The sequence below is a fragment of the Berghia stephanieae genome, chromosome 2 (assembly GCF_034508935.2).
Source record: "Berghia stephanieae isolate SIO BIC M18660-M18661 chromosome 2, UCSD_Bste_1.3, whole genome shotgun sequence".
Taxonomy (NCBI): Eukaryota; Metazoa; Mollusca; class Gastropoda; order Nudibranchia; family Aeolidiidae; genus Berghia; species Berghia stephanieae.
Window position 1 is genome coordinate 123,804,360 of NC_088361.1, and position 13,290 is coordinate 123,817,649.

General features: G+C 32.8%; 1 protein-coding gene across 1 annotated transcript in view; it reads right to left on the reverse strand.

Annotated features, from left to right (window-relative positions):
- The window catches only part of LOC144966497 (E3 ubiquitin-protein ligase NEDD4-like), a 37,219-nt gene that overhangs the window by 13,701 nt on the left and 10,228 nt on the right, over positions 1-13,290 (reverse strand). The window contains 10 exon segments of the mRNA XM_078903104.1: positions 371-397; positions 627-786; positions 1,323-1,427; positions 2,017-2,243; positions 2,646-2,754; positions 6,063-6,175; positions 8,037-8,090; positions 8,539-8,577; positions 8,796-8,871; positions 9,571-9,659. Of these exon segments, the coding sequence (XP_078759230.1) occupies positions 371-397; positions 627-786; positions 1,323-1,427; positions 2,017-2,243; positions 2,646-2,754; positions 6,063-6,175; positions 8,037-8,090; positions 8,539-8,577; positions 8,796-8,871; positions 9,571-9,659 (999 nt within the window).

Below are 13,290 nucleotides of genomic sequence, written 5' to 3' on the forward strand. Positions count from 1 at the left end.
TTAAGAAAATATGATATGGTGTCAAGTAAAAAGGGGGTGGGGAAATAAAATCCCTTCCACTTATGTCTGATTCAAGTGTAGTGGTTGAGTTATGTGTTTATATCCATATAACTTAAAATCATTAAAGAATTACAAGAAATTATTTTTTGTTGATCTACACCCATCACTATTCCATTATCTGATAATAACCAGTTTACTTCTATGCTTAGGTTTATGTCTGAGAAAATATCTCATCCCCCATTAAAAAAAATATTTAAAAAATCCCTAAACGACAGGCAAACCAATAAGAAAAAAAAAACATAATAAAAATATCATGAATTTAAAATATAAGAATCTCTCGGATAAAAGAGAAATTAAGAACAATACTCACCCCAGAAGGCATACTATGTCGATGATGCTGAAATAAAAATGAAATTTAAATGCTTATTAAATCTCAAATAAACTTTTCAAGATCACCACTAATACTAATGGAATGGATATTGTAGAAATAAATAATCACATAACTATTATGATATATTATTTTCTGTCAAATTTCAAATTGCATTAGTTGCCATGTACGACAATTTTGAATTACTCATATAAATTCCTATGATGCAACTTAAACTAGGTTTGATTCAATCACTGACCCTTCTCTCTTCTTGAGCATTGAGATCTGATTCACTGATGGATGAAGCAAGTATACTAATGGTGTCATCTTGGCTTATGTGTCGTCTGTTTCTATACAACTGCTGGGCTTCCACACTACGTTGTCGCTGCATCTCTTGAGCAGAAGGACTGGTTGTTGTGCTATTTGGATCAAAGGTGATAATTTTTTTTTAAAAACATTGCAATCTTTTACCAGTCATTCCACATTTCTCCTATATTAAAAAAAAAAGATGCCAACTTCTGCCAAATCTAATGTTCTTATAGTAAACACAAAATTGAAATATGAAAGTACTGAAATATTAAAAATAATTTTGGCTCAGCACTCAAGAACAACACTGACCATTAACTTTACACATTACTGTAGTTTTATGTATTAATTTTTTTCTTTTCTTTTCCTCAATGCAGTTGGAGTGATTCTTATATGTCTGATCTGTCTTTAGGACGGGCTTCATATTTATAACATTGCAGCAGCACACATTTTTTTCTAGTCAATTGTTTAAGGATATACAATTCAGAAAATGATAAACGAAATGGTTGCCTTTTCTCAAGAGTGTTAAAAGGCAAGATTTTTATGGTTTAGGAATTAAACAATCAAACTAAACATTTCTAGAAATCTAAGAAATTACAAAAAGTGAGATGTCATATATGACAACAAAATTCTCTGCTATATCTTCTACCTGGTAGGCCTGTCCCATTGTGTGGTACGAGTCAAATGATTGACATAGTAAAGCCTGCCATTGGCATCACTTCTCTCTTCCCAACCTGCAGGTAATGTTGAAGCCCTGAAACATAAACCATAGCACTCATAAATGAAAGAACTGTATCTATGTGTAGAATGGGTCACATAGTCCCAACATCAACCTTTCAATACTTCAATAATATTATTCAGGAAGGTCAGAATTTTATGGGATAAAACAATTGTATTTTACTTTTTACATCAAGAGAATAAATTTTTAGAGATGTACAGTTCAATTTGCTAAAAATATTACTCTGTTCTTATATGCACTTGTTCAGATCTTTATGCTCTTCTGTGCAGTATCGTTAGTTGCTCTATAAATAGCCCATTAAACAAATGTCTGATGTCAACAGTCGGTGTTAATAATCTCGCTCAAGGAGAAAATGAAAGTGCCAGAAGTAGGGCTCAAACCAGGACCACTGCCAGGGTTAAATAGGATGCCAAACAACCCAGCCATCTCTTCCCCCAGCTGGCTAAAACTACATGAAAAAAAACTTTTCTGATTCATTTAATTTCAATCCTTAATTTCAGATTGACAAGCAATAAATAATTTTATTTTGTTGTTTTTAAGTAAGCTTATTCAATTTGTTAATTTCATATTGGAAATCAATTCTAAATCAAAATATGACACCTACTCAGTCGGCCTCTCCCACTGAGTTGTTCGATTTATATGATTGACATAGTAGACTTGGCCAGACGGGTCTGTCTGTTGCTCCCACCCGGCTGGTAATGGCAGACTGTTCACCTGTTGCGTCAATCTCTGCTGACTCTGATCCTCCCCTTCCTCATTCCCTGTTGGACCGGATGCACCAATGTCTGAGGCAGGAGGTCTGGATTCGTAGTCAACTATCTCCCACCCTGGCTGAAAATTCCAAATAAAAGAGAATACTTCTTTTAAAAAATAGTAAACAAACTGGTAATTTTTGTATCTAAAATGCTCCTATAGAGGACTTAAGAACGATATTATTATGTATATATTAACTATATATTAATTTGCTACAAAAGCTAAACCATTATGAAGATTATGACAAGCAATGACTTTAATTTTAATTCCCTTTATTTTCACCAAGGGAAATTCACCTTAAGAATCTAATCCGCAATAGAACCAAAAATAATCAAGGCATCGACCATAGGGAAAATAGAGAGGCTTAGTAACCTCTACATAATAGAGGACACTTGCCATTCACAAATCTCTTTCAGACAGTTACTTTTAATTCAAAACTTGAATTGAAACTAAAAACATAATTGAGAAAGCAGTACCTACCTCATTTCTGGTTTCTCCAGATGCCTCATCATCTCCACCTTCCTCATCCCCTAGTGATTCTAAGTAGGCAATATATAATACCAGATGACCTCGGACACGAGAACGGGAGCTGTGGAAGGAAGAGGTGACATATATTTGTTACAATCACCAATATTATAGCCAGTTCCAAACCAAAAAAAAAAAACAAAAAAAAAAAAAAAAAAAATTAAATTCTAAAAATACACGTTCTTATCTAGATTCAATAAGATGAATAAAAAAGTATTTTCAAAAATGTAAAATGTCAGTTGATACGAATATGTATAAGGAAATATCTGAGAATTTTTTTTTTCTCCAAAGGTTGAAGTGTCTAGCTATTTTAAAAAAGGCATTTGAAGTAAAGAATGTCTATTTTAATAATAATAAAAATAATAATAGTAATAATAATAATAATAATAATAATAATAATAATGTACTTTATTAATCCAAAAAGGACATTTTTGTACAGACGTATAAAATGCTGACAATGATACATACATAAACATAATATACGTAAATAAATGTGGTAAAGTAAAACTTGGTAATAGGTATAGTGTAATAATATTGTAAGCTATAAGAATAATTACATAGTATAAATTTCAAGGGACATACAGATTATATAATAGTAAAGATATAGATATCTAGTAAAGTGTATATTGATGTCAAGATATAAGAAAAAAATTAGTAAAAAGCTAAGAATTAGATACAGTATAATAATATTGTAAATTGACTGAGAAAAATTACATAGTATAAATTACATGGCACATATAGATTAAATAGGTAAATTGAAAAGTTGTAGAAAGTGATTCTATAAATTGATGTTTAAAAATTGTGGGTATGGAGTAATTTTAAAGAAAAGGATTCAATGTTAAAACAGACGTAGACCAAAATTTATAAATTATTTTCCTTATTAAAAATTCTGCAACTGTAAGGTAAAAAGGATTGGAGGTGTCTTTCACTTTTTGTTCGTATAGACAACAATCGGTCACTTCTGTTCGACTTAGAAAAAATCAAAACACTTTCTATTACAGACCTATAAAATAACGTACAAAGTGTTTTGTCAATGTTGAGTTGGGACAATTTCCATAAAAAGTACATTCTTTGATTAATTTTACTATTGATATGACTGGTATGTACGTCCAACTGTAATTTGTTGTCTATGGTGACTCCTAGATATTTGTATTCTACTACTTGCTCTACTTTTTCATTTTTAATAGTGATATGGTCTTTTGTATTCTTATCTTTTCTAAAGTCTATGATTAATTCTTTGGTCTTACTAACATTCAATTCAAGGTGGTTAATGTTGCACCAGGAAACAAATATATTTATTTCTTCCTTATAATTTATTTCGTCATTATGAGTAATTAATCCTTGTAGAGTAGTATCGTCAGCAAATTTTAAAAGGGGTATGTTTAGATCTGCACTTTTACGGTCGTTTGTATAAGTAGAAAAAGCATGGGAGAGACTACACAGCCCAGCGGAGCACCAGTATTTACAGTTATGTTATTGGAGACATCTCCTCTTACTTGTATATATTGTATTATATTTGTAAGGAAGTCTAGCACCCAGGAGATGATATAAGGATTCATTTCTTTAAAAAGTTTATGAGCAAGGAGGTGGGGCTGAATCGTATTAAATGCAGACGAAAAATCAACAATAAGAATTCTGCAGTAGCTTTTAGGCGTGTCTAAATGTTTGTAGATATTATTTGTAAAAACTAGGATAGCATCTTCTACACTGCGCTTGGTATACAAATTGGTAAGGGTCCAAAAGAGGTCTAACATAGTTATTGATTCGTAACAAAATAAGTTTTTCAAAACTTTTCATGACAATTGATGTGAGAACGACAAGTCTCAGATCATTCATTGATATTACTTTGTCTTTTTTTTGGGACAGGAATGATTTCTGAAGTTTTCCAAATACTAGGGATGGAAGAGCACGAAAAAGACATTAAAAATATAAGTATAAATATAGCATAATTGTTCTGCACTAGTTTTCAAAATTGTTCCTTTTATACCGTCCGGTCCAGCTGCCTTCCTTTCATTCAGTCTAGAAAACATATATTTTGTCTCACACTCACTAAATTCATCCCCGCATTCATCATTCATACGCTCATCAGTCATTTTTTAGTCTGTTCAATATCGTATTCATTATTGGTAGAATCAAATCGGACGTAAAATTTATTCAGATCATTTAAATCGATATTGTCAGGTACTTTCGATTGTTTTCATGCCTTTCCAAGTTGTTCTAATGTCGCCTGATTGGAAACAGCTCTCTACTTTTGTTTTGTTTTTGTTCTTTCTTTCTTACTTTAAAAACCTCAGGAATGAGAGACATCCAAAATTTGCCATCATTTTGTTAGTCTACTTTTTAAAATCTGTATGTTGATTTTCTTTATATTTATTTATTTATCCATTTATTCAATTATGTATGAATTTTTGTTCTTATTTTTTTTTCATTAATTATATATATAATTTTTTTATCTCTCTTTTTAAAAATTATATGTTTATTTATTTTCATGATTATCATTTTTTATTTTTTATTTATTTTTATTATTTACATCTTTATCATTTCATATGTACCACGGTTATTAAGTCATATTAAATGATTATTATCTGATTGTTCTTCTCTCATATTTTTTCAATTATCATTAATCATTATTTATTTATTGATGTATTTATTTACATATTCACTATTTATTTACTTAATTTATGTATTATGCAATAATGTTTTTATTTTTAAAAACTTATTTATAATTTAGTTATTCATATTAATTTATTACTATATTTGTTTAAAATTAATTCGGTTTTTTTTTCTTCTGTTATTTTAACAGCAGACTTAATAATATTTTAAATATTATAATATTTATCTATAAATGGTGGGCATGAAGCCATACACATGAAATGACATGACATGATATGACGTGAAATGATGAAGAATGTCTAATTAGAAATATATAAAATTTGATGTCGGGATATCTAGTATCTCCACTCATCTCTTTGCACCAGGTATTACTGTCTCCTTTTTAAAAAATCATTTGAAAGTAAGCAAAAGGTGAATTTAAAAATCACATATTCATGTTCCCGTTTCTGTTTCAAAACATATGAGCCTTGATAAAAGGTCATGATTCAAGTTTATGAAAAAATAAAAATAAATGTGACTCAATACCTCAAATTGGTGATAGGTCACGGGTGCCACAGATGTAGAAATGTGATTTTAAAATAAAATGACAAGCAATGTGCATTTTTGGTTCGTGCCACTTTATGAAATTATATCCATTCTCCTCAACAAACCATGAGAGTCTCATATTTCTGATTAAAAATTTCATATTTCGCATCTAAACCATCCCCACAAAACACCATTTTGAGGCACCAGGTCACAAAGATAAAAAGGCTATCTTACCTCCTGGGTCGTAAGACATAGTTCTTGCATGTGATATCCCTTCCTTCCCTTTCTGTTGCTATATTGACATGGTGGAGGGGGATTTCAACTAAACCAAGAAAATCATCTCTGGTCTGACACCAAGAATAAGGATAAAAAAAAAAAAAAGAAACATTAACAATGGTAAATAAAATGGGCGTCTGAAAAGTATACATTCAGTTCAGTCACAAACAAATAACAAAATACAATAAATTTTAAAACATGCATTTAAAAATAACATTTTAAAAATCAATCACTACACATTTGTGACGCCGCGCAACGGTTTGGTCTGGAAGGTACAATTTGGACATTTTGACATTTCTGAATAGAACATTCTTTCCTCTTTAATTTGATACATGTTTCATCGATGTACCATACTTTTTGGTTGAGCCATACAAGATTGAAATTGGGAGGTTCCTGCAAAGTACTTTGCATTCAGAGGAGGAAGGAAAAGGTATAAACACTCTCGGATTCTTTCCCATTATCTTCATTCTCCTCCCACCCCCCCTCCTCCACTCTCTCTCTCTCCCTCCCTCCTTCTCCTCCTCCGCTCATTCTCTATCTCTCTCTCTGTCTACCTCCTTCCTGTTCCATCATTCTCATTTTTATTTCATAATCACTCTTTTAATTTTATCTCGTCCTCCCATTGCTATAGATATCTCCATCTGTCTGTCTATCCATTACACTCTCTCTATCTTCCTTCTTCTCCTCCGCCTGTTCTCTCATCAACGAACCTCAAAATGATGAATTTTTCAGTCACTGAAAACAAGGTATACTCTCTTTAAAAATTAATTTTAATACTTCAAAGACGTATTTAATGAGAAAAGTCAATTTTATGATAGAAAAATTACTTAAAAAGTCAAAAATTGAAAAAAAAGAAAGAAAAAAAAGCATTTTCACACTTTTAGTCACTTTTTAGATATATTGGCTGTTTTCTCAGTTCAGCGAGATGTACCTTCCAGACCAAACCATTATGCGACATCACAATTAATCTTGACTAATAAACATTAAAAAGAGTAATGAAAATCTCTTTTTAAATTAATACTACACATGAAATTTTATTTTTCAATTTTTACTTAAATTTAGTTGCACTAATTGCTTCATTTGCAATTTTAATTTTTGTTGATTTAAACTGTGAATGGGAAAATAAAAAGAGTCAACTTATTTTATGACTTTTTGTATCTCATGTGCATAAAGTACCATTACTATTACTTTAAGAAAACATTTTAATAAATATTCAATACACAATTTCAAAGTCTAAATCTATCATCATTTCATCTCTTTCTTCCATGATGATTAATGCGGAATCACCAGGATGAACATTTTGTAAATAATACGACTTTACAAATGATGAGAATTTTATTGTTTATTTAGTGTAACAAAATAGAAATTAACCATCAAATCCACATACAGGGTGAACATGAAAAGATGTCTGAGAAAGATTTTGTTTCTCAAATTGACAGTTAAAAATCAGGTACAAAGATTTAAATCAGCTGTCCAACACAATATAAGCATACATGCGATAAAGAGGAAGTGGTAATGGATAAGTTATAAATGGTGAAAGATGACCAAGTTCACCAAAAAATAGTTGGTTAACAAGTTAACTTAGGGAAGCAAAGAAGGATGGGTATTAATGAGAACAATCAGATAAGGCATCTCATAATCAACGGCCCATATTCTGATTGGGGTTAATGGATTAAGCCAAATCAACAGAAACATGGAATAAAAGCTCTACATCGCTTGTTTGTTGAACATGAAAGACATTTTGCACTCTTTAACTGATTAAAGTATAAATATTCACTCATCCAATTCTTATCATTTTTCTTATCGTCCATTTCTTTCTGTACAAAAAAATAAGGTTCTATAAATTACCTTTGTTACCTTATGCATTAAATATTGTATAGCAAAGACCATAAGATATTAGATATTTTATTGATAAATAAACAAGGGACTTACCACTCGATTTGAATCAAAGACTTCTAACAGGATGATATTCTGTTCTGGATTAACCTAAAGATGAAGAAAATAAAAGAATCAAAATCATATCAAAGTAATTTTTCTTCCACTTCCTGGTCATTATAAGAAAGATAGAAATCCTTCCAGCAATACACTATTCATTTTATCGCTACTTTTTATCTTCCTAACATAAGAGAAATGGCAAGTCAGCAGCTATTACATTCTGATCAAAGTATTGAGATGTAGCACATACAAATCAAGAAACTTATCACAATCAGAAATGAAGAAGAAGAAGAAGAAGAAGAAGAAGAAGAAGAAGAAGAAGAAGAAGAAGAAGAAGAAGAAGAAGAAGAAGAAGAAGAATAAGAAGAAGAAGAAAGAGAAGAAGAGGAAGAAGAAAAAGGATAAAAAGGAAAAGGATGATGATGTTGATGATGATGATGATAATAAAAAACAAGTAGATAATTGAATAAGAATGGAACTGTATGGAAAATCAACTTACCCTGAATACAAATTCTTCATACCACTTTGGGTTCAACGACTGAAAAGGAGAGGAAAGAAACAAAACAATGTTATCCCATTATTATAAATACCTTGAAATATGTATAATACAGGTTCAATTACATGACATGAAAATGACCTTATATGATCAATTTGATATCAACACAAATAACTGATATGACATTGGTAAGAAATATTATATTACAATTAATATCCATATTTGTATAAACGGGCTAACAAAAGTAAATTGTTTCTTACCTTGCGTACAACTGAGGTCTGTTTTGTATCAATCTGGTAATCACCGTTCAATAAGGATATCTTAACATATGGGTCACTGGGAAATGAAAAAGATGAACACATATAATAACCTAGTCACCAAAAAACAAAAAATGATATCAAGAGTCAAGGAAGTCATATACTATAAGATAAAAAAAAATAAATAAACACAACAAAAAAAAACCAACAAAACCATAAAAGCGTTACCAACATCAGTCAAAGTATGAAAATTGCATCATCACATTGATACCCACTGATAAAAGATTCACCCTGACAAGAAAACCTGAAGATCTAAAACAAAAGATGAATGTGAATTAACATATTGAGCACATTACAATTACTAAACTAACTTGAGCTTTAATATAATGCAATATCCAGTAAACATGCTCAAAGCGCTTTACAAAGGGTCCCTGACCAACAGCAACACGAAACATGTAGAACGAGACACGACTCCTGTTGGGTGATATTACAATTTTTTCTGAGAGACAAACACTGTTAACGGCCAGGTACTAATTTTACACTCGAGTGCGGGGAGAGAATGTGAGTATAGAGCCTTTTCCAAGGACTCAACTTTGTGCAGAGCAAGGCTGAAATCCAGGACCTTCCGATCTGAAAGCGAGTGTCATACCACAAGACCTTATAGCTGCACATATATGAGGAAATACTTCTAATCTACTTGTTATCTGATATCATGACTAAAATTTTACAAAATGCCTCTTTATCAGTCTTATAAAAAAAATAAATCAAAGGATCTTACCTTGCTCCAAAAATATCCTTTTTAGCTAGATTGACACCTTCAATAACTTTGATCCTGATCAGTTTGTTGGAGATGGAATAAGACTCAGCCTAGAAAACAATACAGTTTTAAACTATAACAGAATCCACTACTTGAAATAAAACAGGACTGTATGCATAGATTGAAAAAAATGCTGTTAGGTGAAGAAGTGTTAGTATATCAATTCACATACCCATCATCATACTTTTAAATTGACAAATATGAAATCAGAACTGAGTTTCAACGAGGTTGACCTCAGGCTTAAGTGGTACAAGAGATCTTTTACTTGGGTCATAAAAGATTTTTCTTAGACTGCATCAGTCATCCAGACCTTGCGTGTTTAGTGTTAATGGTTTTATAATTTAAATGATGTCCTCATCATGGTAACGTATTTCGTAGTCTTACAGTTTAACCTGGTGTAGGCTAATGAGAATCTTTGTGTAAAAAAAAAAAAAAATCTTCATAGTTTAAAGTTTAAACTGTTCACTGCAAAACATCTTGATAAAAGAAAACGTGACAAAAATTAAAACGGACATGTAGTTCGTCCATTCAAAATTTAAGTTTAAAATCTCACAAGGCTTGCTATTAAATCAATCACTGTTTGCTGATTCTAGTTCCTTTATTGAGCAAATGTGAATCTTAGTTATTGTCAGTCTGTCTTTTATTTCTTTTGGTGTTTTTTTTTTAAACATGTAAACTGTAAAGTCATGAGTGATGAGTGAATGAAACTTTGAAAGAAGACAGCAAAGTCAGAGTCAAAGTCAGCATGAGGAGAGTGATTTTTATGAGGCGAGCCTGGCCCAAGTTAGAGTTGATCAATTAGGTGACTGAGAGTGATAAAAGTTGATAAAAAGAATGACTTGTAAAAATGAGAGGTTTTCCTTTTATCAAGAAATAATGTCAAATTCTCATATTTATCAGTATGATCCTTATCAGTATTACTACCGGTCAGATCATGTAAGAGTAAAGAAAGTTAGAAGGTAAAGAAAATATAGGTACTTTGATAACTCCAGTCAGTTTACAAAAAGTAAAAGTGATCCAATTCTACTGCCACTGCTGCAAGACTCAAACTTTTCCGATCGCCATGAGATGCCGTTGGAAGGCAGCAGAGTAATCACAGATTATCCCTGTAAAACTGACTAAAATTTTCAACAGAAATTCAATAACTCGAAACCGACATGCACTTATTAATAGGTCTGATAACCCAATTCATGATGGCTCATTGTTGTAATGGAAATCTCAAAATATGACGCACAACAAAAACCAATGTTAAACGTAATCGGGTTCGGATGCCAGACCAACATATTTATATAGGGTGTCATTATTCCCAGACACCTGTCTGGGTTATTCCCAGACACCTGTCTGGGTTATTCCCAGACACATATTTGAAACTCCGCTCTTTTAAACAATTATCCACACTCCAGAATATGGAATGTTTCCAAATGCACATAGAAATAAGGAAAGTTAATAAAATTAAAATATCTATAAAAATATAAAATTAACCAACAATAAATCAGTTGTTACTACATATACACAATATGCGTCGACTTCGAAGTGGGTGTCATGGCCGAATGGTTTAGTCGTCTGCCCTGGAACTTTTACCAGAATCGGCGTTGTGGGTTCAAATCCTGGTGTGTATATGTAGTAACAGCTGATTTAATGTTGGTTAATTTTATTTTTTTTATAGATATTTTATTAACATTCCTTATTTCTATGTGCATTTGGAAACATTCCATATTCTGGACTGTGGATAATTGTTTAAAAGAGCGGAGTTTCAAATATGTGTCTGGGGATAATGAATTTTCGTTATCCCCAGACAGGAGATCACAGCGATTCATAAATACACACATCGCTCTAAGTGTTAGAGTTAGTCGTAGAAAAATAAATAAGGTATCAAATTAAATGTTATTTAAGTCCCATCCATCAAATTGGGTCAAATCAATATAAGCGTGTTCTTCTAAGTCTTGAATTTGAATAGAGTAGGTAGAGCAATTTCAATTTGTTAAAATAGGCCTAGACCTGACCTATCTTTCTAACTTCTCCTCTCTTCTTCTGCAAGTCAACCTCCTAAGACAAATTGTCATGAATTCATTGACTTTGGCTTCTAACACTGAAATGAATCTGTTACGGCTAAGGGTGAAAATCCTCTCTTGTCCTAATTACGTATCAAAATGGATAAACTGGTAAACATCATCAATATCAAATTATGTCAACACTTAACAGAACACATGACATGCATGAAGGAATCTTAGGAATCAACAACATTCATATTCATATTCATAATAACAAGGCAGACAAAAAACGAGAAGAAAATAAGTGCAAATATCTTTATTCTTACATTATCTGGAATGCCATAGATCATGGCATGGGCATGAATTGCAGTAGACATGACGAATAGTTGAAAATTGTTATTGACTGGAATATGAATATTATTTAATAGGCCCGTAGGCCCAAAGTGAAAAACAACAACACCCAATAAAAGACACAATGTCCTGCTAGCCAAGGATTCCCGGATGTTGATAATAGAGACTATAAGAACGTCAATCCGTACCTACTGTAAATATGTCACAATATCGTCCATTGCGCAATGAGCGACCGAAATCAAGTTATTTTTGATATGGGTAAATCCCGATGAAGGATCCCGAGGCTTGAAATAAATTTCTAATAAGAATGCTTTATTCCCACTCCGTTCCTTTTTTGTTTCTTCCATTTGCGAGCTAGACCGGCAACCGTTTCATGAAAGTCCATTCTTTTAAACTTGATTATTGTTACGTCTATTTCGTCGAATCTCGGGATTCGAAATTACTTAAGTCTGACCAAATAAGGTCCTATAATTTAACTGATTTATTCGTATATAGACACAGACCTTACCATTTTGACTCAGAGCCCCCCCCCCCTCCCCCACCCCCTCCCGCCCCCGATCCCACCCACCGTACAGGGTAGCTGCCTTGCCGTGGCTTGACTTACTTGACTTAAATCTTACTCTTCGCTCCTTGTGGAACATAGTGACTCTAGGAGCGTCCGCCATCTACTTCTGTCCTTGGACATCTTCTTGGTAGCCTCCCACATGAAGCCTGCCATTTTCAGTTCGTCTGACAGTGAGCCCCACCTTTCGTGTTCCTTAGGAGTTCCAATCAAGGGACTGGCGGACGACATTACTCCCATTTCCTCCTCCTGATTTGGGTGTTGATAAGCTCTTGGTTTGACTTTCTCCATTGTTCTATGTTGGACATGGTATTTGCTAATGAAGGTCTTAATTTTGTGAGTAAGGGTGTTTTGACCCTACCGGTTTCCGGCCTAAGTCGCTTTTGAGGTTTCTGTAACAACAGTTCTTTTTACAGGAGAGGGTTGTTAGCATGCTGCCTAACCTCTTTACTAGTAGGACTAGGGGTATTTTATTTTAATTTTAGGGTTTCCATCCCTGAGACGATTGTAGTCCAACTAACGAGCTCCATCTGTCCAAGTTTGAAATCAGAGTTGTCTCTCACCTAGATTGACTGCCTGCAATTGCTCACTCGAGCATAGAAAAGGGCGTGTTCCACACGACGGTGGGCCTACATGCTACGTTAAAAGGGGTGGGGGAGGGGGGGGGGGGGGGCAGACTCTAATTCCTTTCCAGTTATACCGCCAAGTAGGCCTACTCGGTCTCTGAGTGAAGTTCAGCCTACTGCCAGCTGGAACTCACGGTAGTTGCCAGGATGC